General features: G+C 55.9%; 2 protein-coding genes across 2 annotated transcripts in view; both read right to left on the reverse strand.

Moving 5' to 3' along the window:
* Positions 1–25876, reverse strand: part of LOC132083701 (microtubule-actin cross-linking factor 1-like) — a 146489-nt gene that overhangs the window by 21767 nt on the left and 98846 nt on the right. Inside the window, exons 58-70 of the mRNA XM_059488527.1 lie at positions 11818–11979; positions 11514–11684; positions 10311–10477; positions 9188–9347; positions 8457–8783; positions 7678–7762; positions 6574–6815; positions 6287–6493; positions 5175–5294; positions 4036–4143; positions 3492–3710; positions 2673–2876; positions 652–883 (exon numbers count right to left, since the gene is read on the reverse strand). Of these exons, the coding sequence (XP_059344510.1) occupies positions 652–883; positions 2673–2876; positions 3492–3710; positions 4036–4143; positions 5175–5294; positions 6287–6493; positions 6574–6815; positions 7678–7762; positions 8457–8783; positions 9188–9347; positions 10311–10477; positions 11514–11684; positions 11818–11979 (2404 nt within the window). The remainder of the gene's footprint in view (positions 1–651; positions 884–2672; positions 2877–3491; positions 3711–4035; positions 4144–5174; positions 5295–6286; positions 6494–6573; positions 6816–7677; positions 7763–8456; positions 8784–9187; positions 9348–10310; positions 10478–11513; positions 11685–11817; positions 11980–25876) is intronic.
* LOC132083702 (microtubule-actin cross-linking factor 1, isoforms 6/7-like) lies at positions 14600–18902 on the reverse strand. Its single transcript, XM_059488528.1, has one exon. The coding sequence runs from the start codon at positions 17833–17835 to the stop codon at positions 14710–14712; it is 3126 nt and encodes a 1041-aa protein (XP_059344511.1). The 5' UTR covers positions 17836–18902; the 3' UTR covers positions 14600–14709.

Consider the following 25876-nt stretch of genomic DNA (forward strand, 5'->3'; position numbering starts at 1 on the left):
ATTAACTCAGAGGGACGTGAGAAACTCCAGCTTGCAGAAAAGCCTTTATTTATGTGCAAGCTCGGGGCAAATTTGCCCACACACTCTCCCTCCAACAAACCTCTGTTCTGGCCACCTCTAGCATGAAGTGCCTGCTCACTCAGTGCATGAGCTGCCTGTTGATCTGCCAAGGAAGGTGCCAATTAGTGCCAATCGTGCTGATGGGGCTTTTTGTGCTGGGGGATGTCCCTCCCCTCCATTAGATGCCGAAGGGACATCAACAAATCCTGTCCCAGGGGCCACCAACAAGAGGCCAGCTGGGCTGAGAAGCCACAAATGCTACTTTTCTCTTCTGATTGATGCCAGCCTGTCTGCTCCAGATCGAAGCAGATCCATCCATCCATCCATCCATCCATCCATCCATCCATCCATCCATCCATCCATCCGGCTCATCCTTGGTCCTAAAGCCAGGAGAACCTCCCAAATCCATACAAAGGACTCAACCTTGGTCCTAAGTCTAGGAGAACCTCCCAAATCCATCCAGAAGACTCATCCTTCCTCCTAAAGCCAGGAGAACCCCCCAAACACACTTCTGGGACATCAAAGCCTCGCCAGCAGCGATGGAGCCACGCTTTGGGGAGAAACTGGATGTGTAAATCCACCCAGAGCTACCTTTGGCTGCCAGGTCCTTGTCTGCTCCCTGGGAGCGGGCGATGAGCTCTTCCCCACGGCGTTTGAGGGCCTCAAAGGAGGGCTGCAGCTTCTCCAGCTCCACGGTGGAGTTCTTGTTCTCGCTGATGCACTCGCGGATCTTGTCGACCTCGGCGGGGATCAGGGGCGGCAGCCGCAGGCGGGACGAGAGGCTCTCCAGGCTCTCCAGCATGGGCTCGATCTTGTCGTGGAACTGGAGGGGAGCGAGGCCATTAGGGCAGGAGGGAGGGGACAAAGTGACACTGCAGAGCCACCAGCATGAGCGACAGCTCCAAGCGCCGTGCCGCCTCGGAGGGGGGACGGACAAACGCCTGCGACAGCAGCAATGACACCCCTGCAGCAGCAATGCCACCCCTGCAGCAGCAATGCCACCCCTGCAGCCTCCTGATCACACCTGCCCTGCTCCAGCAGAGCCCACAGAGCGACACTCACAGAGCACCTGTGACCCAAACACGGCAGCGCCCCGAAAATTCGCTTTTTTTGCCGCTGTCTATTTTGGTGGCTGGGCACAAAACCTCAGTGCTGGTTGAGGGAATAGCCAGGCAAAAAATGCTGCTGGAAAAGGGCCCGTGTTTGGTGCTGATGGGAATCTCCAGTGGAAACCCATCCCAGTTCTTTAGGATCAGCAGGAGCTGCATGCGGGTGGGGAGGAGCTGCGGCCTCAAAGCAGAACCAGAAAGCCAGGAGTGAGGGAGGGAGGGGGGTCTAGCAGGGTTTATTGCTGTTTTTTATAAGAAAGGAGTCAACTTTGGCCTTAAAGATCCCAAACTGTCTCTGCTGGTGGGAAGGACAGCTCAGCTCTGGGGCTGCTCCTGTCCCTCTCCCAGTTCCTGCTGGGAACACACCAATGCAGGTGCCCAGTAAATCCCAGCAGAGAAGGGCTGGGGCTCTCGGTGCAAAGTTGATCAGGACAGGCTGGCTCAGCCAACAAGCAGGAGCAAGCCAGCACATCCAGCTGGAGCAGTGTGAACCCTTCCAGAAGCAAAACCTCTGCCCTGCAGGAAGCATTCCCAGCAGAAGCTGAGACCAGGCAGCAACGCGACCAAAGCCATCCCAAAAAACGTGATTCCAGCCCCAACCCCGGCTTTAAATTTGAAGCAAGTTCTGCTGAGCTGTGCACGGACCAGAAATGAAGGTCTGGGTGTCAAATAGAATCAGGCCAGGGAGGGTAAATGAACATCTGTGGAGGGGGGACTCGCTTACCTCCGAAATCTGCAATGGTGGGGCGCAGTCAACACAAGAATGAAATGGGACCATGTGGGGAGGACGGGCACAGGCAGCAACACACACAGACAACACATTCCACAATGGGAGTGAGAGATGAGAGGGGAGGGGAATGTGGAGGGGGGGGAAAAACTCGGAGTTAATACAAGTGCAAACCAAGAGAAGTGACTACACAATACAGGAATTAAGAAAATAAACACCCAGGACGTGACAAAAACCAACTGTGCTATGGGAACACGGGGGTGAAATGAAACATAGCTGGGGGTCAGCAACCCTCAGCAGCAGGAGGAGCACTTCACCCCCTGTCTGGACTTCAGCACCTCCAGTCTCTGCCCTTCCTTTCCTGTTTCTCCTCCTGCACTCACCCACCTCCTCAGGAGATGCCCAGACCCCAGAGACATCCATTACCTCTCCCAAACAAAGCATCCCGTGGCTGCTCACTGCACTCACAGCTTATCACAACTGAAAATTATCTCTTCAAGCTCTTTCAAGAGGCCCTTCCAACCTTGGGTGGATGCCAGAGCAGCCCCTTTGAACCAGCATCATTATTGAGGCCGTAAAAATTTACGACCCCATTACTGTGTGGAGCCTCAAACGCCTTCTCCTCCTCTGCTCCCACAGCCACAGGAAACTACCCTGGAGGTGCCTGACCACTTTATTCCTTATAAAGGGCTTTTACAGGGGGAAATAAAACCACATTCCAGAGCACGTGGCTGTCCCAGGGGGCTGTGAGAGGCAGATTCACCTCCCTGGCATACCTGGGTGGACTGTGAGAACGCCTCGTCCAGCGCCAGGGCCCGCAGGCAAACCTCCTCCTTGATTTTGGCATACAAGGCTTCAGCCCTGGAGTATTTTTCCTGCACCATCTCCCCTTCCTCGGGGTTGAGGTCCTTGAGCTGGGGCCCGATTTTCAGCAGCTTGTCGATGTGAGGTTTGTGTTCAGCGATGGACTCTCGCAGTTGCTAGGGAATAGATGGAGGGGGGAAAAAAAATAAAACACATTTGTTTAGAAATCTGCTGCGAGCCACTGCCTATTTATTCCAAACAGCACTCCAAGAGCAGGGATGGTATCTGGGAGGAACTCACAGCCTGGATTTCATGCCCCAGCATCTGCCAAGCACATGGCACTCGGCTCTTCCCAACATGGCTATGGCACAGTGCCTGGCACGGGTCCTTCCCCAGCCTCTGACCCTCCCCACAGCTCCACGGGGGACCCCACTGGGAATTTTTTGCTTTGCAGTCTCTACCCTAAAAGCACAAAGTGATTTTTTCCTCCTGCCACGAGCAGGAAGGAGATCCAAAAGCAGCCAGGTTTCCTTGGAAGCAAGCTGAATTTTGGTAAGGAGCGCTCCAACACAACGAGGGATTTTCATGTGGCGCTCTTGCATAACACAAGCAAACACCCCAAAAAGAACAGAAAAGGGGGAAAAATGGAGGAAAATTCAGAAGAAAAAGGTGTTGTTGCCCTGTGTTGATGGACAGGAGGTGGAAACTCTGCATCCTTTTACCCTCATACTCTGCATCCTCTTACCCTCATGCTCTGCATCCTCTTACCCCCAAACTCTTCATCCCCTTACCCTCATGTCATCCTGCTGCTGCTTGAGCTGCTCGTGGTCGATGGCTGGGGGTGGCAGCTGGGAGATGAGGGCCTGGGTCTCCTCAATCCATGGGTTCAGCTCCTCGTAGGTCTCCCAGAACTGGTTCACCAGCACCTGGGCACGCTCCAAGCGGGCGTAACGCTCCGAGTTGAGCTGGCTCACAGCCTCGTACTGCTGCACCAGGGACTCAGTTTTCTCCTAAAAAAAAATCAGGGAGGAGAGTTAAAAGGGCCCAGGAAAAGGGCCAGCTCCATGCTGAGAGCTGGAAGAGAAGGAGGTGCCTTTGGTGGCCTTCCACGTTGTAATTCCAGTTAAAGCAGCCTCGGGAATCTCCCCCTCCCCATCCCCAAACCTTGCAATAAAAACCGGCCATAAAGGAGAGTCATAAATGTAAAGAGATTTCTGCTAGCGCTGGTGGGAATTACTGAAGATGGAGTGATTTTAAACTCCTTCAGCACGTGCAAGGGGCTGGGGATTGGCCTCTCTGCCCTCTCTGTTGCAGTCAATAGCAGAGGGGGCTCACCTGGAGCACAGCTTTTTGCTCCTCTCCACAGGTGCCAAAGATCTCGTGGCGCTGGCTGAAGAGCTCGTCCATGGAGTCCTTGTGCCGGATGATGTCGATGGAAAACGCCTGGAAAGAGAGAGGGGAGAGCTCAGAGCCCATCCACAGCACCCTCCTGCCAAAGAGACCCTGCAAAACTCAGTGCAAGCATCCTGTGGCTGGGAATGCAGATTCCTGCCTGTTTTCCTCATCTACACCAACCTCTCTCTTTCAAAGACCCGAAAACAGCTCTAAAAATGAGATATAATCCACACCCAAGGTCCTCAGTGGAGGAAAAGCTCCATCATCCATTTGTTAGTGAATGTTATCCCACAAAATGATGCTCTCCAGAGCTGCATCCACCAATAACTTTGCCATTCCCAAGGTCCACGAGATTAACAGCGGGAAGCTGAGCTCAATTTAACTTAATGCTCGATGGTTCAATCCCCCCTCTCTTATAACACTGTCTTATTTTCCTTTTTTTTCCCTTTAATTTTAAATCCAATAAGCCTGTGTGCTCCTCTGATTGCCCAGGCAGAGGGAAGAAAAGGGTTTATTTAAAGTGCATGTTCTTTCAGGCATGAGCTCATCTCAAAGATACATGGAAAAAAAAACCAAACCCCAACCCCTCCAGCACCTCTTTGTTCCACGTCTGGCTGCTGGGAGGGAACTGTGGAGTCCCTCACTGCAGGGAACAATGAGCAAACAGCAAATGGAAACCACCCTCATTAATCAATACACACATTTCTCTAACCCTTCCTGCTGCCAGCTCCGGTGAGACCCTGGCAGAGCTTGCTCTGGTGCCCACAAGGAAAAGCTGAAATGGGAGCAGATCTCCCAAGGGAGACCAAAGCAAAGCACCCACCAAGCCCTAAGTGGCTCCTGTGAACAGGCAGGAAGCTTTTTCCTTGGGAAGCCAAACACTTGGATGATTTATTTCAATATTTTCCTTTGTTTTTTTGTTTTTCCTTTCACATCCCAAGGAGAAGTGCTGCGTCTCTCCTGCTGCTCTGAGCTCAGCACAGGGTAAAGCTGCTGCCCCAAAATGCATCCCACGACCCAAACTGGACCATCCCTCCTTGGTGCCCACCCCCAGAAGCCACCAGGGAGTGCACACAGACCTTCTGCACCTGCAGCTGGGCCGTTGTCTGGTCCTGCTCCAGGCGGATGGGACCCAGGGCCATCAGCTTCCTCTTGGTCTCAGCCACCCAGGCCAGCTCTGCATCAGCTGCCTGCTCGTACTGGCACAGGGGAGAGGAGGGGCAGTGGTCAGTGCTGGGCAGCAGGGATGGAGCACTTGGGGAGCTGGGGACGGTGGGAATGACAGAGGGACCCAGCAGGGACAAACTCCTCACCCCAGTGCGAGGAGAAGGATGGGGATCGGGTTCTGGGGCTCCTGCAGTTGGTTTTGGGGCAAGCTGGAGCAGCCACCTCTCCCCACACCCTCCCTGTCTGCAGGGAAAGGGACATCCCCATACCTAGGAGAATTTCCTTTGCTCCTCCCTGGAGAACTGACTCCATGGAGTGAGGTCAGGTATTCCCAGCACTCCACAGCCTCCAGTTTGTGCAGGACAAGCATTTTTGGGGAGGACTGCTGGCCTGGAACAAATCCCTGTGCTCTCCCAGTGGGGGATGATGTTTTCCCAGCTCTGACAGTCACCCATCACCAGTTTCACACCATCCACATCACCCCTGCAGGCAGCAGCTCTCAGGCAGGACAACACAGTGCTGCTCCAGAATGATCCCATCCCAAAAACACACACCAGGACAGGTCAGCCATCCCAAAAACACACACCAGGAGGGGTCAGCCATCCCAAAACAACACACCAACAGGGGTCAGCTATCCCAAAAACACACACCAGGAGGGGTCAGCCATCCCAAAACACCACACCAACAGGGGTCAGCTATCCCAAAAACACACACCAGGAGGGGTCAGCCATCCCAAAACACCACACCAACAGGGGTCAGCTATCCCAAAAACACACACCAGGAGGGGTCAGGCATCCCAAAAACACACACCAGGAGGGGTCAGCCATCCCAAAAACACACACTAAAACGGGTCAGCCACCATCTCTGCTGCCACAGCTGCTGCTAGGGTCCATCCCTTGGCATTCCTGATGGGATTTACCCTTTGCCTATGCTTGCCATCCCTCCCACTGCCTCGTGTGACAAGCAGTGCCTGGCTGCTGGCTCCTGCTGTCCCAAGCAAACCCTGCAGGGGTTCTCCACTCACCTGCTGAGACCTCTGGATAGCAGCATCGATCTCCTCCACCCTCTGCCTGATGGTGTCACTGACCAGCTTGTAGCGCTCGTTGGTGTCCGACACCAGCTTGTCCAGCCCCTCCCGGGCTCTCCAGGGAACCAGCTCCAGCAGAGCCCTGCTCACCTCATTCACTGTGTCCAGGACCAGCCTGTGCTCCATCACCTCCTTCTTCAGCTCCTGTGGAAGCCACCCATGCATGTGTGCCCTTCCCAGCTCCTCCCCAAGCACAAAACAAACCATCCCTGCTGTTTTCCCACCTTTTGCCGCTGCTGGAACTGGGGGATCTGCTCTCCAGCAGGGGATTGCGCCCCGCTGGAGGCCAGCTCCTCCTCCACCTTGCTCATCCACCCAGTGAGCTCCTCGTGGGTGGACTGGAATTTGGTGGCCAGCTGCCGTGCCTGCTCCAGCGTGCGCAGGGCCTTGGAGCTGGCGGCGGTGATGTCGGAGTAGCGCGTCTTGATTCCGTCCAGCTTCTCCTGGATCAGCAGCACCTCCTCCCCTGCAGCAGGGGGAAAATGGTGCTGGGCTCTGGGGGCCTCAGGAGCCACCCCAGAAAGCTTCAGGAGCCACTTTCTCTGTCCCTCTCCCTTTTAATTTCAGCATAACTTTTCTTTGTATTGACGTGACTTCAGCCGGGTTTTATTAAGCTCTGACATCTTCCACATGGATGGGATGGGATGGGAGCTTGTGATAAAACCAGCTGCAAAGCCTGGTTTTGTCACAATCCACCCCAAACCAAAGCCACCCCAACTCAGTTCTCATCAACGTGTCACAGCTCCAAGAAAAAAGGGTCACTTCACCCCTCGCTGCTGCTTCCAAGGGGACACAGAACTGCCTGCCAAATCCTTTGTAATCACTCTTCCTGCTCCACAGCTCCCACAAGGACACGGGGCTGTACATCTGCTCTGAGCAGACCACATCTGAAGGAAACGCAGCGCCCCGACCTCTCTTCCCACTCATAAACATAAACTCACACCCACGTGGCAACAGCCACAACTGCTCAGTCTGGGAAAGCAGCATTAGCAGAGGGCTGGGGGTATTTTTAACCTCTTTTCCATGTGATTTAGCAGCTGGCTGCAGTGAGAAAAGCCTCCCTCAGCACTGAGCATCCCCACAGCAGCACTGGGAATCACCCGCTCCCCAAGATGGGAGTTCGGGATTTTGGGACCAAGCAAATCCTAAGCTGGAGTGTTTGCGGCTCAGCATCTGGATGCAAACCAGCCACTCTGGGAGTTTCCAAAAGGAAATGAAGACCTGAGGGAGAAAAGCCTCCACCCAACAGAGCATGGACTTCCCAAGGAAAGGCACGTGGAGGATGGATTCCCAGACCCCCCACATTTCCCAGATCTCCTCCCTGTTACCTGTGGTTTGCTTCAGGAGAGCTTGTCCATTTCTAATGGCTTGGTCCACGTTCTTCTTCCTGTTCACAATTTCCTCATTCAGAGCCTGAAGGAAAAGGCAAATTTGGGTTACCCTGCTGCAGACAGCTCCCTGTGTCCTGCCAGCCAGAGTTGCTGTGGGGAACATGAACTTCCCTACTGAGCACAGGCAGGCTGGACAACCCATCTGAAAACTGTCCTGCTATCCTGCTATGGGAATTATTAAGATTTTTGGGACTCAAAGGCCCAAATCTCAGAGCAAACCCAACCCAACCCATTGGATCTGTGTTACCAAAGGACTTGCCCTTGCATTAAGCAGAACCTCACTCTTGCAAAGAGCCTGCACAGCCCCAGGGAGAGGATGCAGAGGCTTCCTCAGTGGCCAGCCCAGCTCCAAAAACCCAGCAGACTTTCCCAGCTCTCAGTTTTGGAAACAGCATCCAGCTTTCTGAAGGCACAGGGTGGCCAAGCTGCCTCAGACACTGCTCACAAATTAAATGAACCATTTGAAGTTCCTCCGCCTTGAGAAACACTTTTTTTTTTTTTGGTGGAGGGGGGGCCCACAATTGTTGTTCATAACACATGAAATCTCTTTACACTCCTCTCCAAACCTCAGACAGACCCAGCAGCTTGGCAAAATTAAAATCAGGCCCCCAGAATCATAAACAAAACCAGCTAAAATGCAACAAAACAAACAACAGAAACATGGAAGAAACAAACAAACAAACAAAAAAAATTAAACAAAAATAAAGGGGAAATACCAGCTGGTCGGCATGCTGCTTCTGCAGGACGTCCCGTTTGAAATCCTTTACGGACACTGAGCCCAGCTTGTCCTCCACCTCAGCCAGCCAGTTGAGCACTTCCACCTCCTCCTCCCCAAAAATCCTGGCGTTGGCCAGAGCCTGGTCCAGCAGGGCTGCCTTGCGGCCGCACCGCTCGCGGACCTCGCCGTAGCGGCTCTGCAGAGCCTCTAATCTCTCTGCCAGCAGCCTCTGCTCAGCAGCACAGCTCAGCGAGGACAGGGACTGCCCGACCCCCAGCGCCCGGGACACGTCGGTGGAGTGGCTCTCTATGTCCTCCTCGAGAGCCTGGATGGTGGTGGGGAGAATGGGCAACAGAAAGGTGGGGGGGGGGGGGGGGGGGGGGAAAAATGAGTGGAAAATGAAATAAACGCAACTTAAAAGGGGGAACGCAACAATGAACGCAACTGAAAAGTGGAGGAGATGTAAAAGCCACCCCTGAATGGGTAAACTGAGGAGAAATTAAAAAGAAACACATGAATGGGGATGGTTTTTTTTCTATCCAAATCTGCTGGGAGGTGCAAGGACACCGGTTTAATGTTTACCCTGGTGGGTCAGGGCTTGCAGCTTTCTCTGGGTAACTCCTGCAGTCCTTGTTTGTGCCAAAAACCTCTCTGGTTGTGGTGGAAACAACACCACTGGAGCGGGACCTGACTCCAACCACCTCCATCCTGCTCCTGCACAGGTCCTACCTTGTGGCGGCTGATCTGCTGCTGGATTTTGGCAGTCTGGGTGCCAATGGGCTCAGAGTTGGCCAATTTCTTCTCTGTCACCGACAGCCAGTCGGACACAGGCTCTGTGGTTTCGTGGAACTGCTTTGCCAGCACCAAGATATCCTCCAGCTGCTTCTGCCTATAAAAAGTAATCACAAAATTAGAAGGGAATAATTGTCCAAGGCCAGGTTGGAGCGACCCGGTCTGGGGGAAGGTGTCCCTGCTTGCAGCAGGGCGTTGGAACAAAATGGTTTTTCAGGTCCCTCCAACCAAAACCAGTCTGTGATTCTCTGAGTCAGTGAAAACACTAAGGAGTAGCTCCCAGTTTGGAGCCAGGCATGGGAAGTAGCATCAGGTATTTGGAGGAAGCAGCTCTGTTCAGAGCAAGGTGAGACACCATTGTCAGGCAAGCTACAATGGCAAAGATAAAAATCAATGTGGAGGAACTACAAAATAAGCTTTTCCTGCAGCTGTGCCTTTAGTTTAATGCCCTGAGAAGGCAGCAGAAGGGCTTCCCCATTGTGCAGTTTTTAATGAAACAGTTTGAGATGGAAAGGACCTTGAAGATCATTTAGTTCCATTTGTTCTATCCCTATCACTGTCTTGGAGATCCCTCAGCTTGTCACCAGGCTCTTGGTCTTTCGGAGATTCTGGTTAAAGACAATCCTGGATGGACAGTCCTGGATGGACAGTCCTGGATGGACAGCCCAGCTTGCTGGCAATGATTAAAAACATGGAGAAAGGTCCAATCTGGCCTCAGAAGTGACTTCATAACCTCAAACATCAGCTTAGGTAGAAATAAGTAACTCATAAACAAGATTCTGGCAGCATAAAGGTGTCAACAGGATGTTGCTAAACGTTAAAGCTTACAGGAATAAAAATAACATCCCTCCCCTGCAGGGAAATTATTTAATCTCATCTCTTCCCTGCCATTGTAAACCACTGCTATCAGCCCCAGCTCCCAGCCAGCCTTTGATTCCTCGTGCTTTCCAGCTGTTTCCAGGATGTATCTGCACCGAAATCTCCGCCAGCTTCCCGAGCGCTGTCCCCACGCTCCAGGGCACGGTGACCCGTGGGATGAGCTGCTCCCAGTGCCCCTCACCTGGCAGCTGCCCTGCCCAGCAGCCCTGCCCAGCGCCGTGCCAGGCTCTCCAGCTGCCCCACGATCTTGTCGCGGTCCGCGGGCTCGGCCGACTGCGCGATGCGGTCGCCCTCCGCCTGGATCATCTCCACCGTGGCCTTGCGATCGTCCAGGAGGCGCTGCAGCAGCTTGGGGGAGGCAAAGGAAGGGGGAAATTACCAGATTGGGGCAGCAGAACCAGATCCAGCCCTTGGAGGGGTCACATCTCCAATTGTGGCTCAGAACCACTGCCAGTTCTGGGCTGAGAGCAGGCCCAGCCCAGGGGCACGGCTCCGCCTTCAAAACCAGCTCAAAAAATTATAGAGTTATATTGTTATATTACATTATAACAATCACATGCTTTGATTTGGGCAGCCCTGAAGTGGTCAGGCAGCTGGATAGGGTGATCATTGTAGGTCCCATTCAAGTGAACTTTCATTGCATATATTCTATTCTATTCTATTCTATTCTATTCTATTCTATTCTATTCTATTCTATTCTATTCTATTCCATTCCATTCCATTCCAATCCACTCCAATCCAATCCATTCCATTCTCCTTTCCATTCTCCTTTCCCTTTTATTTCCCCTTCCCTCCCTTACACTACTCAAGACCCAAACCACTTCTGGGCCAGAAGAGTTTTCCGAGTCTTTCCCACCAACCCCCTCCAACTTATCAAGTTTTTAACCTCCACTTGAAGCCCATTTCCTCTTGCAACCTCCACACGTCAGACTAAGCCTGGCTGAGAATTCATTTCTGAAATATTTCCCCATGACCACACTTGACCTCCCCTCCTCCCACTCCGAGGGCAGGCGCCGACCCCGGGCTGTTATCTCAGCAAACACCGGCACACCTTGGGGCTGCTCTCACACTTTGTAACGTTCCCTTTGTCCAAACACCCCAACCAGGCCCTGCTCCACCACCAGCTCGCTCCTGACACAGCAGAATTATCAGCACAAAGCAAAACTCAGGGCTGGAAAAACACGGCCAACCAGCAAAACCAACTTCGAGAGGCAGCGGGACAACGGAGGGACGCGGTGATTTAGGCGATGGAGATTCTTGAGTGTGGGCAAACTGTTCTTTACATTGGGATGTGAGGAACTGAGATCCACCAGGAGAGAAGAATGGAGAGAACCCCCAAAATATTGTCTGGTTGTCCTGAGCTCCCCTCCCAGTGCTCACTTACCTTCTGCTCTTGGATCTGGGCTTTCACCACCTTGTACTCGGCAGAGGGAGGTTTCTGGTTGGAGATGAGCTCCTCGGTGTCTGCCAGCCAGCTCAGCAGTGGCTCCAGGGCATCCTGGAACTTCCCGCAGTGCAACAGGGCCTCCTGCAGCTGGGCCACTCGCTGGGCCACCTGCACCCCAAAAACAAAAACAACCCCACTGCAGTGTCAGCCACTGGCACCGGAGCCTCAGCTCCCTGCCTGTGATCCCATCCTTCCCCCAGACCCCAAAAAAACCAGGGACAGCCCCTCCCCACGCTCCCACCTTCTTGTTGAGGGTGTTCCAGCGGGTGTTGATTTCTTCCATGTCATGCTCCAGCCCTTGGACATCACAGTTTTTCCCGGCACTTTGGATGAGTCCCTGACCAACTCCATTGACTTGTTGCAGCTTTAGCTGGAGGGGATCCACTTGCTCCTTCTGGAATTGCTGTGGGGCGGAAAAGGTGGGAGAGAAAAGGTGAATTTATAAGGTCTGAGCTGTTCTTCCAGCCACTCAGTCTTTCCATGGATACAACAGGCTTTCCTCTCTAGGGAAGATGCAGTAGCCACTTGCACTGATTTTATTGGAATTGTGCAAGTTTGTCTGAACTCCTCCCTTGCCTTGACCTAGTGACACAGATGTCACAGGAATCTGCTGGTTTGGAGCACAGCTCAGGGTCTATCCACACCCACCTCTGGTTTTAAATTAGAAAATCCCATTTTTCCTGGGAAAAGCACTGGAGTGAGGTAAAAAGAGAAAACTGAGGAAGAAATGAGAGCATCGGCTCCAACTCGCCATCAGATTGGGAAATAATGCTCCTGGGGAAAAACCCCAAGCAATTCTCACAGTGAAGCTATTGAGAACAGAGACCTGACATCATATGAGTTTTGTTAACCACGAAATTACAGGCAAGCAGAGGAGCTCGCTGCATTTCGAAAGACAAAGGCAATAGGCAATTAATGTGCGAGTCGTTTACCACAGATTTGGCACGGTCCTGCCTGGGAATCCTGTGGGGAAAAGCTTTCTAAACCAAAAAAGATTCGATAGGGAAGGGGGAGGAGAGCGAATGAAGCTCCCCATTGTCAGGAGAGGCAGCAGGGAGAATCCTGTTCCTCCGGAGGAGATAAATGCTCTTTATCAGAGCTGGGGATCTGCTGGAACCACGCGCTGCCTGTGCAGTCCTTCAGACGAGCCTGCCCTGTCCCCCACAGCAAACACCCCAAAAATAGGGAGCAGACTGCTGGCTGGCTCTGCTCCCCTGGCCCAGGAGCCCATGCAGAGCACGGGTCACCCCGCAGCCCTTGGCCCTGTCACGGCGTTTTCCCGTTGGGAAGCAGAGGGGATGGCAAGAAGCCACCTGCTCCCCGTGCCCAAGAACGCTGGGGCACTGCCTGCACTGAAAAATTCCCACTTGGATGCAAGATCTCCCCCAGCAGAGCAGCAGCTCGCGGAGGACACGGCTCTCTGCGCCCGGCAACCGGAGGAGCACGAAGCAAAACCCCCTAAAAACACCAAAATCCCCCCAAAACACACAGGCACAGCTCCCAGCCGGAGCGAGAGGCACTGCTTTGACTTTCCCTGCCTCGTTTCCAAAGGGAAAAAAAGCTTCTTTTTCCCAGCAGAGCTCAGGAACCGGTGGGCAGGGAGGTCCCTCCAGGACACGAGCGAAGGGTGAGCTGGCAGACACTGTCCAGAGCTGTTTGCTCGTGGAGAATTCTGCCACGGTTATAAGAAATAAATGGGGACTTGGAATCACCAATTCCCGGGCTGTTCTCCTGTTACTGTTTATATATGGAGCTGCTGGGTACAAGAGCCAAACCCACAAAAGGATCAGGCTGATAAGGCTGGCATGCCAGGCTGGTCCGAGCTCTCCATGTTCTGCAAAACAAACTCCAAAGGAGCCAGGCAGGGAGGGAGCCCTGTGGAAAAGCCTGGGTGATCCAACCAGGGGTACCTGCAGCACAGGTATCAGCCAGCCTGAGAGCCCAGAACAGCCTGAGGAGCCTGACAAAAATAATCCCAGCAACAGCCTGAGGGTGAGCGTGTCCAACACACTTGTTTTCCTTTGCTCATAAAAGATTCCAGTGATTTAGCTCATTAACCTCACTGTGACTCAGCTTGGAAACAAATATTTAATGACTCCCCTTTGCTGTGGAGCAAGGTGGCCTGCCTTGGACAGACATTTTGGGACAGCAGAAGGACATCTGCTCCACCACACCTCCTCCTCCTCCTCCTCCTCACTCCCAGAAAGGCTTCCCAGAGCATCCCCTTTGCTTTCTGCTTCCCTCATCTCCCTTAACCCCTCTGCTGCTGGATTGTGGAATTCCAGGGAGCCTCTCCAGCAATGCTTGGAGCAAGGGGAAGGTTTGTGGGGTCAACAATCAGAGGAGCTGAACCTAAAATAAGGATCCCCCTCACTGAATTTCAAAAAACAGAAACAACCATGGCAAGGACCCAATGGTTTTTCCCTCACCCAGGTCCCCTCTGGGTGTCCCAGCCCATGCTCACGTGGACCCCCATGTGAAACCACCTCTCCAAGCCCCTCCACGTGCGTATCTCAAAGGGGTGGTGCAGCCCAAAGGATGAGTAATTGCCACCAAATCGGGATTTTTGGTGCTGACTAACTTCTGATGTCTCCTTAGTGATATTCCTCCTGTTCCAGATGGCAGGAAATCAGCGCTGGGCTGTGGGAACTCCAGCATTGAAGTCTCTCCAGGCAAGAGCCATGAGAAACAAAAATCCCCAAACACCAGAGGGAATCTGAGCCCCTTCCCAAGCACCTTCTGAGCCTCAGCACCTCAATGCTCACAGAAAAAAAAAACTACAGACAGCGATGACTGCACGGGGCAGGAATTCCCTGCACTTAATTCATTTTACAGGTTTCTCTTCGCTGATGTATTTTCTGCTTCAAAGATGGGAACTCCCTGCCAGGAGCCAGTGAGGAGGTTTTTTTTCTAAAGTCCGTGATTTCCATCTGAGTGACCACAATGTACTTTAATAAGCCAAAAAAGTGCAAGTCAACATTTCAGGTCATCGAGCAGCGAGAATCTTTTGCCTCCCTTACTTACACAATCACACAATCCCCCCCCATCCCAAAAAAAAACCCCAATTTTTTTGCCTGCCAAATCCAAGCCGATCTCAGGAGGGAGAAGGCTGTTTGGGAGCCCAGATCGTGCGTTACTGAGCGGGCTCCCACCTCCCACCCATCCCTGGAGTGCAAAATAAAGCGAATTCTGTGCCTGGAGCCCCGGCTGCGGGAGCCTGAGCAACAAATACCTTGTTATCTGGAACGAATCCATCTGGGAGAGCTGGGGGCCCTTCTGCCATGGCAGCAGCACCGAGGGCTCCCTCTGTGCCCGGTGTCCCCTGCTCCTCACTGGGGCACAGGGAAGGGGCACCCCCATAGCTGCGGGGATGGGGGGAGCCCCTCAACACAGCCCTGGGGAGGGTTTGTGCCCTGGCTGCTGTGGACAAGGGCGTCCCCAGCGCCCTGCTGGGACCTTCTGGGAGGGGTGACAAGGCACCAGGGGGACCCTGCCAAGCTGCCACCCCTGCTGCAGGTAAGCTGGAAACAGGGTCGTCCTCCAAAGCCGCCGCTGCGGCGGGCAGGTGCTCCAGCATGGGCGGCACAAGCGTGATGGCAAAGTCATCTGCGTCCCCCAAGGACACCACCAACGGCACGGGGGCACCACCGAGGTCCCTGGCACCCGAGGAGAGTGGCTCAGCTGCTGATGGTGGCACGGTGGCGACAGGCACGTCAGCAAAGGGTGGTGGGGCTTCCAGAAGCTCCTCCACCATCAAGGGCATGGCAGTGGTGGTGGCTCCTGGAGGTTCCTCAGCATCCATGGTAGGATCCCCTGTGGCTGGTGGCATCCCCTGGGGCTCCAGGACAGCCACATCTCCTGCTGAAAGCGGGTGGGCTGGAGCAGAAAGCTCCCCAAAATCCCATGGGATGGCAGGCCCTGCAATGGACAACGTGCCAGCAAGCTCTTCAGGGGCGGCCGGGCTGGCAGGACATGGGACCTCCCAGCTGGGGGCAAACAACAAGTCCACATCTGCTTGCAGGACGGCTGCTGGTGTCCCCCCATGTGCGACCATGCCCTCTGCATGGGCAGCCCCTTCCAGAGACAGGGCACGGCCCAGGGAAACCATTTCCCATGGGAGCTCCTCAGCAGGCACTGGGAATGTTGTCGGAGCCTGGGAGCCTGGCTCTGATGCAGAGCCAGCGTGGAAAGGCAGCAGAGAACCACAGCAAACATCCCCACTCCCTGCTGGACGAGTCCAGCCCTCAGCTCCACTCCCTGATCCCAAATCTGTGGCTTCATCCTCAGAAACCAGTTCTGGGACATCCCAGCTGGCCACCTCAGTCCTTCCAGGCAGGAGGTGATGGGTCCTGAAGGGATCCATGCCCTCAGTGCCAGCCTGGCTGTGCCCTGGGGGGGACCCCAGCTCCTCCATGGCTGGGGGCTGGCAGGGGGACACTGGGCCAGGACAGGTCCCCTCGGGAAGCAAGTCTTGGTTCTCTTCACCCCACCCCTCTGGAGCACTGGGGTACCCCTCTCCCCCCAGCCCAGCAGCTGCATGTGGCCCTGGGTGGGGTGTCACCCCAGCAGCCACAAGCTCCGTGTCCATGAGTGCATCAGGATCAGCCTCCCCCAGCACTGGGGGGCTCTCCAGGAGGGACCCCAGCCCTGCCATGGCCACGGGGCTGGGGGAGGCCCCTCCGTCCGAGTCCGTGGGGGTGACAGCCAGGGTGTCCCTCTCTGAGAAGGGCTCTGTCAAGGGCTCCAGCGTGCTCAGCACCTGGGAGCTGCAGGTGACATCAAAGTCCTCCAGATCTGACACAACGGCAGAGTCTGAGGCGCTGATATCCAAGGCAACCCTGTGCTGACCCACTTCAACCACCAAGCCAGCCAGTTTGGCCGAATCTGGGTCCAGCCCCTCTGAGTCCATTGGGGACATTTGAATGTCCAGGCAGCTGGGGACAGCTCCATCACCCCCGTCCTCATGCAGGCACTGCTCCTCCAGCTCCAGGAACATCTGCACCGAGTCTGTGTCAGACAGCTCGGGGCCCGTGGGGCTGGCTGGGCGCTCCAAAACCGGAGCAAAGTCCTCAACCCCACATTGCACAGCCACGTCCTCCGTGCAGCATGGGGTGCCACCATCCCCAGGGGACGTGCAGGACAGGGAGGTCCCCGGGCTGGGGGCAGAGCCGTCCTCAGGAGCAGTGGATTGTTCCCTTTCTTCAGAAATATCTGCCAAGCAACAGCTCCTCTTCTCCTCTGCCACCAGAACAGCCTTTCCTCTCTCTGACAGCGTCGCCTCCTCCCACTCCTCCATCATCACCCAGCGCTCGTCCTCCTCAAATCTCAGCTCAGACTCCGTTTTCTCCCTGAGATTGGAGGTGATGAGAATATCCAGCCCCGTATCCAGCAGCTCCTCACTAAGGCACGGAGAGAGGTTGACGTTCTCCACCGTAGAGTCCGACTCGGAGGCCTCCAGGGTCTCCTGGTGCCCATCGTTGAAGTTCCCCCTGATGAAATTCTTCCTGGCCCGTGGCCAGGTGGCACTGGGCAGCCGGCGGGCCCTGGCCAGCTCCCTGGCACGGCTGTCACCGGCGCTCAGCAGGGCCTGGCGCTCTTCCCGGGGACCCCCATAGCCATCCACGCTGAACTGCTTGGCCCCCAGAGCCTCTGCCGTGCCAGATGCCTTGGAGACGTGCTCCAAGGTGAGGGACTCGGACATGGGCTCGCCGTGCTCGGGCTGGCCCGGCTGCTCGGCCAGCATGGCGCTGGAATCCCGCTTGTCCCGCAGGGAAGGGTTGGAGGCACCCACCTCCGACACCTCGCTGAGAGAAGCCCCCATCCTTTCGGCGAACTCGGTGAAGTTGGGAGGCATGAAGGACTTCCACGAGCGCCGGTTGACGTTCTCCTTCTTCTCGGGGTTCGGCCGCCGCTTTGGTGGAGCCGGCGCCGGCTTGGAGACGTCACTGCTGAGCTTCAGCTGGTCGAAGATGACGCGCTCGTCCAGCTTCTTGGGTTCTGGTGGCCTGGACTCGAAGACGTTGGCAGCCCCCAGAGTGCCGTTGCTGGATATGGTGCTGCCGTCCCCCTTGCCCAGGGTGCTCTTGGAGAGCTGGTTGAGCTTCGATCCCTGATCGATCTGCTCGTTGATTCTCATGGTGTCGTATATCGACCTCTGGGGCACGTAGCAATCCTCTATATAGCCATCCTCATCCTCGCCCTTGCCCAGGCAAGTGCGGTTCTGCCGTAAACAGTCTGGCCGGCTCAGTGGTTTGCCCATACTCTCGTCCTTATGGATGAAGGAAACACCCCGGCAACCTTTCGCCCGCCACGGCAGGAAGCATCACACGGCCAGCAGGTCCCAAACCCGCCGCCGGGGCAGCCTCTAATCCCAAAGTGATGCTACGGGGATGGGAAGTCCCGAGCGGCAGTCCCGAGCAGTGAAACAACTCATCTCACCCCCCCCCGGCACCCCTAAAAAACCCCATCCATCAGCGGCTCATCCAAAATCCAACAGCTCCGGTAAAAATATTCCAAGCGACAGAAACGGCGGAAGAGTTTGAAGCGCTCTCAAATTATCCCGTCCGTCCTTCTTGACTAACAAAGGCACTGCTTGTCCCGGCCGCTGCCGGCTGGCAGGGGCGAGCGGCTCCGCGCGTTTTCTGCCCAGCTCCGAGCGCCGTGCGAGTCCAGCTGGTCCGAATTAGCCTCTCCCCCCGACTCTCGTGTTTTCATTTGAACCGGGCTTGTCAGCGGATATTCGTACAACTTTAAACACAGGAAGTTCTTCATTCGGGGCAAACTCGGAGGTTTCCTGTCTCAAAAACATGATGGCATTGTCGCTGCCGTCACCTCGCCCGGTGCCACCGGCAGTGGCGGAACCCCCAAAATCCAGCGGGTGGGAGCGCGGCGGTGGCGGCACGGCGGAATCGGGAGGTGGAGGAAGGCTGCTGGGTCTTCGCTTTTTTTTTTTTTTTGCTTTCTCCCCAGGGGAAAAAAAAAAAAAAAATTGGCTATAAACCGCATCCAAAAATGGCAAAGGGACGGAGCGGGATGGAATCCCCTGAGTTGCCTCCGGGAGCCGACGGGGGGGACGGGGAGCAGCGGCGGCTGGAGGCGGCTGTTGCCGCCGCTGCTGCCGCTTCTTCTTCTTCCTCCTCTTCCTCCTCCTGCTGCCGGCCCCGCTCGCACTAACTTTCCCGGCGGCCGGTGTCGGGCTGCGGCGGCTCCGCGCCACCGGGCGGCCCGGCCATGGCGGGGCGGCGGGGCCGGTACCGGCGGCGATGCGGGGCGGACCGGGGAGGATGGGGATGGGGCCGGGGCCGGGGCGGGCACACACACACACGCACACACCCCCACACCCCGGGGCCGCCCTCCCGTTCCCCTTTCCCCGCCGCTCTCTCCCCTTTTGTGCGCGGCTCAGCGGCCGGGCCGGGGGCGGGGGGCTCCGCGCCGCCCCCGCGGGCAGCCCCCGGCCGGCGCGGCGGGATGCATGGCCGCTGCCTTCCTCCTCCTCCTCCTCCTCCTCTTGCTGCTGCCGTTCCTGCTCGTCCTCCCGCTGCCGGCCGCCGCCTCCCGCTCTGCTTCCCGCCGGCGGAACAAAAGGCCGAGCCGCGCAGGCCGCCGCACGCCCCGGCCCCGCCGCCGCCGCCGCCAGCACCGGCTCCCGCGGAGCTCCAGCCCCGGCGGAGGGCGGGGGGACGCGGGGGCGGGCGGGGGGCGGCGCCGCGGGGCGGGGCGGCAGCGCCGGGGCCGCCCCCTCGCCGAGCCCCGCGGGGCCTCCCGCGCCCCCCGCACCGACCCCCGCCCGGCGGGCCCGGCATGGGGGAACCGGAGCGCGGCCCGGCCCCGGGGAGCGGGGGGGGATGCTCGGAGGAGGCAGCGCGGGGGTGGCGCCCGCCCGCCCCGCCGGGGATGGCCCCTCCTCCGGGGGGAGGCGGCGGCAGCCCCCGACAAAGAGCAGCAACGCCCTGGCTCGGCGGCGGCTCCGGCTCCGGCTCCCGCCGCCGCCGGGCCCGCTCCCCCTCCGGCCCTTTGTCCGCCGTTCCCCGAGCCGGAGCTGGCGGGGAGATGGCGACACATCGGGTGTCCCCCTGCTCCTCGCACAAAGAGCCGAGTTCCGAATTCAGCGCAGAAGCGCGCCCGGAACACCCCCAAAGTAGCAATTTTGCCTCCCCCCATCGCTCTGCCAAAAAGCCGCCCGCGATTCGCCACCGTTCCCCTGAACCACTGCAGGCTCTTTTGGTAAAAATCATGATTTTTATAGCCCCGGCTCTTGGGTAGCATCCTGCTCCTCCCATCATCCTGAGTCCTGTCACCCTCTTTTCCTCCCCCAAAACCCTTGGGTTTAGGAGATGGGGAACGTTGGAAGTGGGGAGGGAGGCAGCCCGGGTGCGTGAATCACCGCTGCGAAGTGATGCTGAGGGAAGTCACAGACTTGGGAGAGAAAACAGGAGGGTTGGGAACAGCCTCCACGCATCTCCAGGCAACAACCCACCCCACCAGCCACCCGGCCTGCTACTTTGGGATGAATTATGGCATCGGGATAAAAATACAAGGTGTTTAATACAGAAAAACGTGCAGCATTGCACTCCAAAAGCACCAACACTGCGAGAATCAGAGCTCGGGCTGTGCCTTCTGTGCCACAGCTTCACCAAAATCCTTCCCACCTGGCCATGGAGAGCCACAGCTAAGGAAGATGAAATCCTGAATATTTTTGGATGCACTGCCATCCTGAAAACGCCGAGGCTTTGCCAAAAAAGTCATGGTGTGGTGTGGTGGGAGCCCAGCTCCCACATCCCCAAGCTCTCAGCCCCTGCATCCCCATGTCCCACCACCAACCACGGCGTTCCCAAAGCTTTGTTTGGCTTTGGAGAGACGGGAACGGATGTTTTGTGGAAGGGGAGGGGTCGGGGGAAATTGCCCATTAAATGGCCCGAGGTGATCCTCGGATGGAGATTTTTGCACAGTGGGAAACCTTTGGAACCCCTTTTTTCCACCATCAAATACAACCAAGGAAAAAAAGCAGGAGGCAGGGAGGGAGTGAGGATCTGAGAGGGGATCCCAAACATCCCCCAGGGAGCTGTTCTGTCCATCCAGGCCATGGAGGGGATCCCAAACATCCCCCAGGGAGCTGTTCTGTCCATCCAGGCCATGTCCCCTCCACATCCCCCTGGACATTCATCTTGCAGCCTCCATCCATCCATCCATCCATCCATCCATCCATCCATCCATCCATCCATCCATCCATCCATCCATCCATCCATCCCCAGCTGCCAACACTGCCCAGAGCGCCCCAACGCCGGGATTTTTCCCCCTTTGGCGGGCGACACCGCAGCTCCTGGTGGCTGCTATTAATGCAGAGCAGCTGAAACAACAAGAGGACAAAACGGAGCCGTGCCAGCATCGGCTGCTCCTCAAGCACCTTGGCCGGGAGCTGCTCCGTTACCGCTCCCAGGGCCCCTCCGCCAGGAATCCCAGGCATCCGGGCTGGGGCGAGGAGGCTTTTTTGTTCCACTGAGAAGGAGAAACGAGCTCTCTCTCTCTCTCCTCTCTCTGGAGCTGCCCCGTTTCACAGCCAGAAATTCTTTTCCCATTTCCTCACCGAGTCCCGTGCCAGGAGCGAGCCGAGTCTTCCTCAGACGCATTCGCCCCCCTCCCCACCAATAATTTCTGGAAGCGTTAGGGGAAGACTGGGCAGGGATGAAAGCCAGTTGGAAAGGCAAAGATCGCGGCCACAGCTCCTGCAGGTTCCTCAAATCGCGGCTTTGAGGCTCCAAGTGTCACCCCAGCGATGGGGACAGGAGCCAAACAGGGCTGGGAATTGCAAGGTCAGGGCTTTGCCTGAGCTTTGTGTCGGTGCAAGGGATGGATGTGAAGGACATGAAGGTCCTGCCTGATTTTTGTCCTTTCTGGTATTTCCAAGTTTCTTCAAGACCCCTGGTTTGGCTTTTGCTCAGTCTCCAAACCAGTCCCCAAACCAGTCCGGTCACCTAACCCAGACCTGGACCCACCTCAGGTCAGGTCCTGCAGATAAAACACCCTCAGCTAAAACCCACCCAGAGGCTTTCCAAGACCTTCTCCAAGCAGGAACATCCCCATTTGTCTCCTGAACCTGCTGGTTTCAAGCTTTCCTCACATGGCCACCAGCCCTGGCGTGTGGGGACGCGTGCTGTCCCTGTCACAGGCTGATGCCACCCTGTTTATGGCTGTGCTGCACCCTGCCACCTCTGCCACCACTGTTTACAGGGCACAGCACTCTTTGGAAACCAATGTATTTTTAGCTTTCTTTTAAAGCATCTCAGCAGCTGGAAGTGAGGTGAGATGTGAGGAGCAAGAGAGATCAGAGGCAGCTCAAGATCTCTGACGGATTGGTCATTTATGAGATCAGAGTGAAACCTAAGGTCTTCTTCACCCTCAAAGCTTCTCTAAAGTCCACCTTGGTGCCCTTCTGCCCTGGGAGTGCAGGATGGATGGAGGAGAGCTCCTATCTTTGTCCTTACAGGCCTTGCTGACCATGCCATAAAATGGAATAGTTTGTGTTGGAAGCTGTCATAAAATAGAATAGTTGTGTTGTCCCACTCCCTGCTCTGGGCAGGGACACTTTCCACTAGACCAGCCTGGCCTTGAGGGCTGGGGCAGCCACAGCTTTTCTGGGTAACCTCTTCCCTGTGTCTGCCATCGTGTGGGTCATCACTGTGTCCCCAGATGTGACCCCAAAGTGCCACCCCTGGGCTGGGACACTGTGCCACGTCCAAGCAAGGCAGGGTGGATAACCCCCAGTGCCTCCAGCCCAGCAGAAGGACCGAGGGCACGTTCCACCCTCCCTCAGACGCTGCAATAGAAGCACAAAGCCAAATCGAGCGCACACAAAATCTCCCTTAGAAACGGCGCTTTAGGTTGCACTGGGATATTTTAGCAGAGGACTCATGTTTTTTAAAGCTTTTGCTGCGTTTGTCACAAGGTCAGAGAGATTTCTTTCTCTCCCTCTTGCTCTCCTAATTCATTCCTCTCCCCAAATCTCTGTGATTGCCATTCCAGCTCCTGACCCAGGCAGGAGCATTGGGGCCATTCCCACCCGGCTGTGCTGCCCTGGGTGCTCCCTGATCCCTTTGGCTCACAAACCAACCTCACACCAGGGCTCTGCCATCACTCAATCCCTCTCCAAAGGCTCCAGCTGCTCGGGATGCAGGGAGCCAGCACATCTTTAAATCAGCCATTTGGAACCTGCTCATTCAGGGCTCTCCTGCACAGGGCTGTGGGAGGAAACCTCAGCATCCTCTGTGGGGGTCTGCACCTCCCTCCACACGGGGAAAGTTTTAGGAAGAGGTTAAAATCCAAACTCCCAGAGAAACCTCCTGCACTTTGGATGCACAGCTGCAGCGAGTGCTATGCAAAAAAAAAAAAAAAAAAAAAAAAAAAGTTAAAAAAAATTAAATTTATTTTGCAGGAGCTGCGCTGCAGCGCTCTCCCTGCAAGGCAGCTAATATAGATGTTGGTATAAATAATTCTCCAGAACGAAGCCTGGAGCCCACGTGTTACAGCAGAGCTCAGGCACAGCCCCACAGCACTCAGCGTTCCCATGGAACCCCCAGAACGCCCCAAAACTCCCTGGCAGCAACCTGAGATGGGACTGGGAGAGTCCCAGGGCCCTTGTGCCAGGAGGTGAAACTGCTGAAATGCCCATTTTTGTCCTCAGCTGCTGCATTTCCCTGCAAACTGAAGCACCCTGGGCATCCCACTGCCCACAAAATGCAGAATCTGCTCCCCAGAGCAAAGGGGCACAACAGGGAGATGGGGTGAGTAACAAACTGCTCTGAGGCTCTTTAGGAAGTGAGCTAAGTGTGTTATCATCCTGAGAATCCTCTGGATGGGAGACATCTAAACCACTCCTTCAGCAGGAGAACTGGCAATTGTTCTTGAAAAGGCTGCAGTGACTAATCCAAGCCTGAGTCCTTCCCTGCTTGCTCCAGACTCAGTGGCCACATTTTCTCCCTTCCCAAGCCTGGTTTGGATGCTGTGGGTGATGGAAATGACCCCAAAGATCCCCCTTCCATGGCTGCATCCTGCCAGGACCAGGAGAGGAGCCTGCTCAGACAAAACCCTTCCCATCTCCTCCTCCTCCTCCCTCGGATCCTCAGCTCTCCTGGTCTTATGCAAAGCTGGTATTTTTAGTCTCTCCTGGAAGCGCTGTGAAGTGTCATCACCAGCAGCTAACGAGAGCTCTGGGGAGAGGACATTCCTCTGGCCATGCCCCTCGGCTCAGACCCGCCAGGGCCACCACAGCATCTGCAAGTGGGTGGCTTTGGGAGCTGCTGAAAGGCACCATTTGATCACAGCCCGGATTGTTTCACGGGCAAGGAAAGAAAAGGAAAGGAGGAGGGAAAAAAAAAGCAACGATTTGGTCGATCTCAGCAACTCTTGGCTTAATTCACTCTTGTTCTCGGGATCGGGGAAGCCTCTGCTGACACGTCAAGGTCAAAGCCCACCCGTGGTTTGCTGATGAACCAGCACACAGCAGCGTTCTCTTTAGCAAGGAGGAGCTCCTGGGCTACCTTTGCTCTCCCCTCACTGCTAACATTTATTCCCAAGGAGAGAAGAGGCTGCCAAGGCCACTGGCAGCACAAGGTGGCCAGGTTAGAAATGGGGGCCAGGCTAGAAATGGGGGCCAGGCTAGAAATGGGGGCCAGGTTAGAAATGAGGGCCAGGCTAGAAATGGGGGCCAGGTTAGAAATGGGGGCCAGGTTAGAAAGGGGAGCCAGGCTAGAAATGGGGGCCAGGTTAGAAAGGGGAGCCAGGCTAGAAATGGGGGCCAGGTTAGAAATGGGGGCCAGGCTAGAAATGGGGGCCAGGTTAGAAAGGGGAGCCAGGCTAGAAATGGGGGCCAGGTTAGAAATGGGGGCCAGGCTAGAAATGGGGGCCAGGCTAGAAATGGGGGCCAGGTTAGAAATGGGGGCCAGGCTAGAAATGGGGGCCAGGTTAGAAATGAGGGCCAGGTTAGAAATGGGGGCCAGGTTAGAAAGGGGAGCCAGGTTAGAAATGAGGGCCAGGTTAGAAATGAGGGCCAGGCTAGAAATGGGGGCCAGGTTAGAAAGGGGAGCCAGGTTAGAAATGGGGGCCAGGTTAGAAAGGAGGGCCAGGCTAGAAATGGGGGCCAGGCTAGAAATGGGGGCCAGGTTAGAAATGAGGGCCAGGCTAGAAATGAGCTCCACCAGGGCTCTGCAGCTCGGGCCACCCTCCCTCGGTGACAGCCCTGTCACCCAGCACAGCCTTGCGCTTACCACCCCCATTTATCACCCCCTTCCCCAACGAGGGGAGATGGTGCCTTTAAGGCAGCTTAACAGCTGTCAGGGAGGAGGCATTTCTGCCCGTGCTGCTGATGCTGAAAATACGAGCCAGAGATACTTTAAGTAGGCCTGGAAAGCGTTCAGCCAGGAGACACCGTCACGCAGCCCGTCCCCACTGCCAGCCCAGGCCCACCCAGCTGCTCCCAGCCCCACGCCTGGCGGGAGCCACACGCATTCCTCCGGGGGCACACAAGGGTTAAAAATACCCCGGGGCACAGCAAGTGGCAGAGAGCCCCTTCCCTGCCACATCCCGTGCTCAGGAAGCCACCTCCCCTCGCCCACCTGCCGGGGTTTGGCTGTTTGGTGGGGTGGGGAGGGCTCAAAAAAGCTCCTGGCCAGCCCGTCCATCAGCAAGGTTGTTTTCTCCTCCCTGTGGTTCTCCCAGTGGGAAATCTCTGTTTTCCAATAAAACTAGAGTGGCTTTATCCATGCTCCATCTAAGAAGCCATCACCCAAATCTAGTGGCTACGTGGTCTGGAAGCTCCTAGGTTGGGTGCTGGGGCATCACCTGTATGATGCCACCACTTGTCCTGGCTGAGGACCACTCCTGTCCTGCCTCAGGACCACTCTTGTCCTGCTGCCTCCAGAAATCAAGGTTTTTGAGTGTCAATACCTCGTGCCATCAGCACATGGAGTCGCCCCTGCTCTCCAGTCCCATCCAAAATGGGATGCTGCTTTTCCTCTCTGCTCTCCTCAGGAGGGCTGGAATGAGGTGATCTTTAAGGTCCCTTCCAACCCAAAGCATTCTCTGATCTCCAAGAGAAGCCCTGGCAGGAGCAGAGCTAACAGTCCCAGGGAGAACCACAAAAATCACTGAGCTTGGAAAAGATCCTCAAGATCACCCAACAAAGGAAGGTCACAAAACGCCACAATCATCAAAAATAAATGGGCTAAAATTTCTGGGGAGAAACCCAAACTCTGATCCTCCTGCAAAATATCCTCAGTGACACACTGCAGGATGATGGATGTAGGATG

Source organism: Ammospiza nelsoni, chromosome 25 (assembly GCF_027579445.1).
Source record: "Ammospiza nelsoni isolate bAmmNel1 chromosome 25, bAmmNel1.pri, whole genome shotgun sequence".
Taxonomy (NCBI): Eukaryota; Metazoa; Chordata; class Aves; order Passeriformes; family Passerellidae; genus Ammospiza; species Ammospiza nelsoni.

Excerpts from the sequence above, each read along its gene's own strand:
- LOC132083702 (XM_059488528.1), bottom strand. The coding sequence starts at position 17,835 with ATGGGCAAACCACTGAGCCGGCCAGACTGTTTACGGCAGAACCGCACT.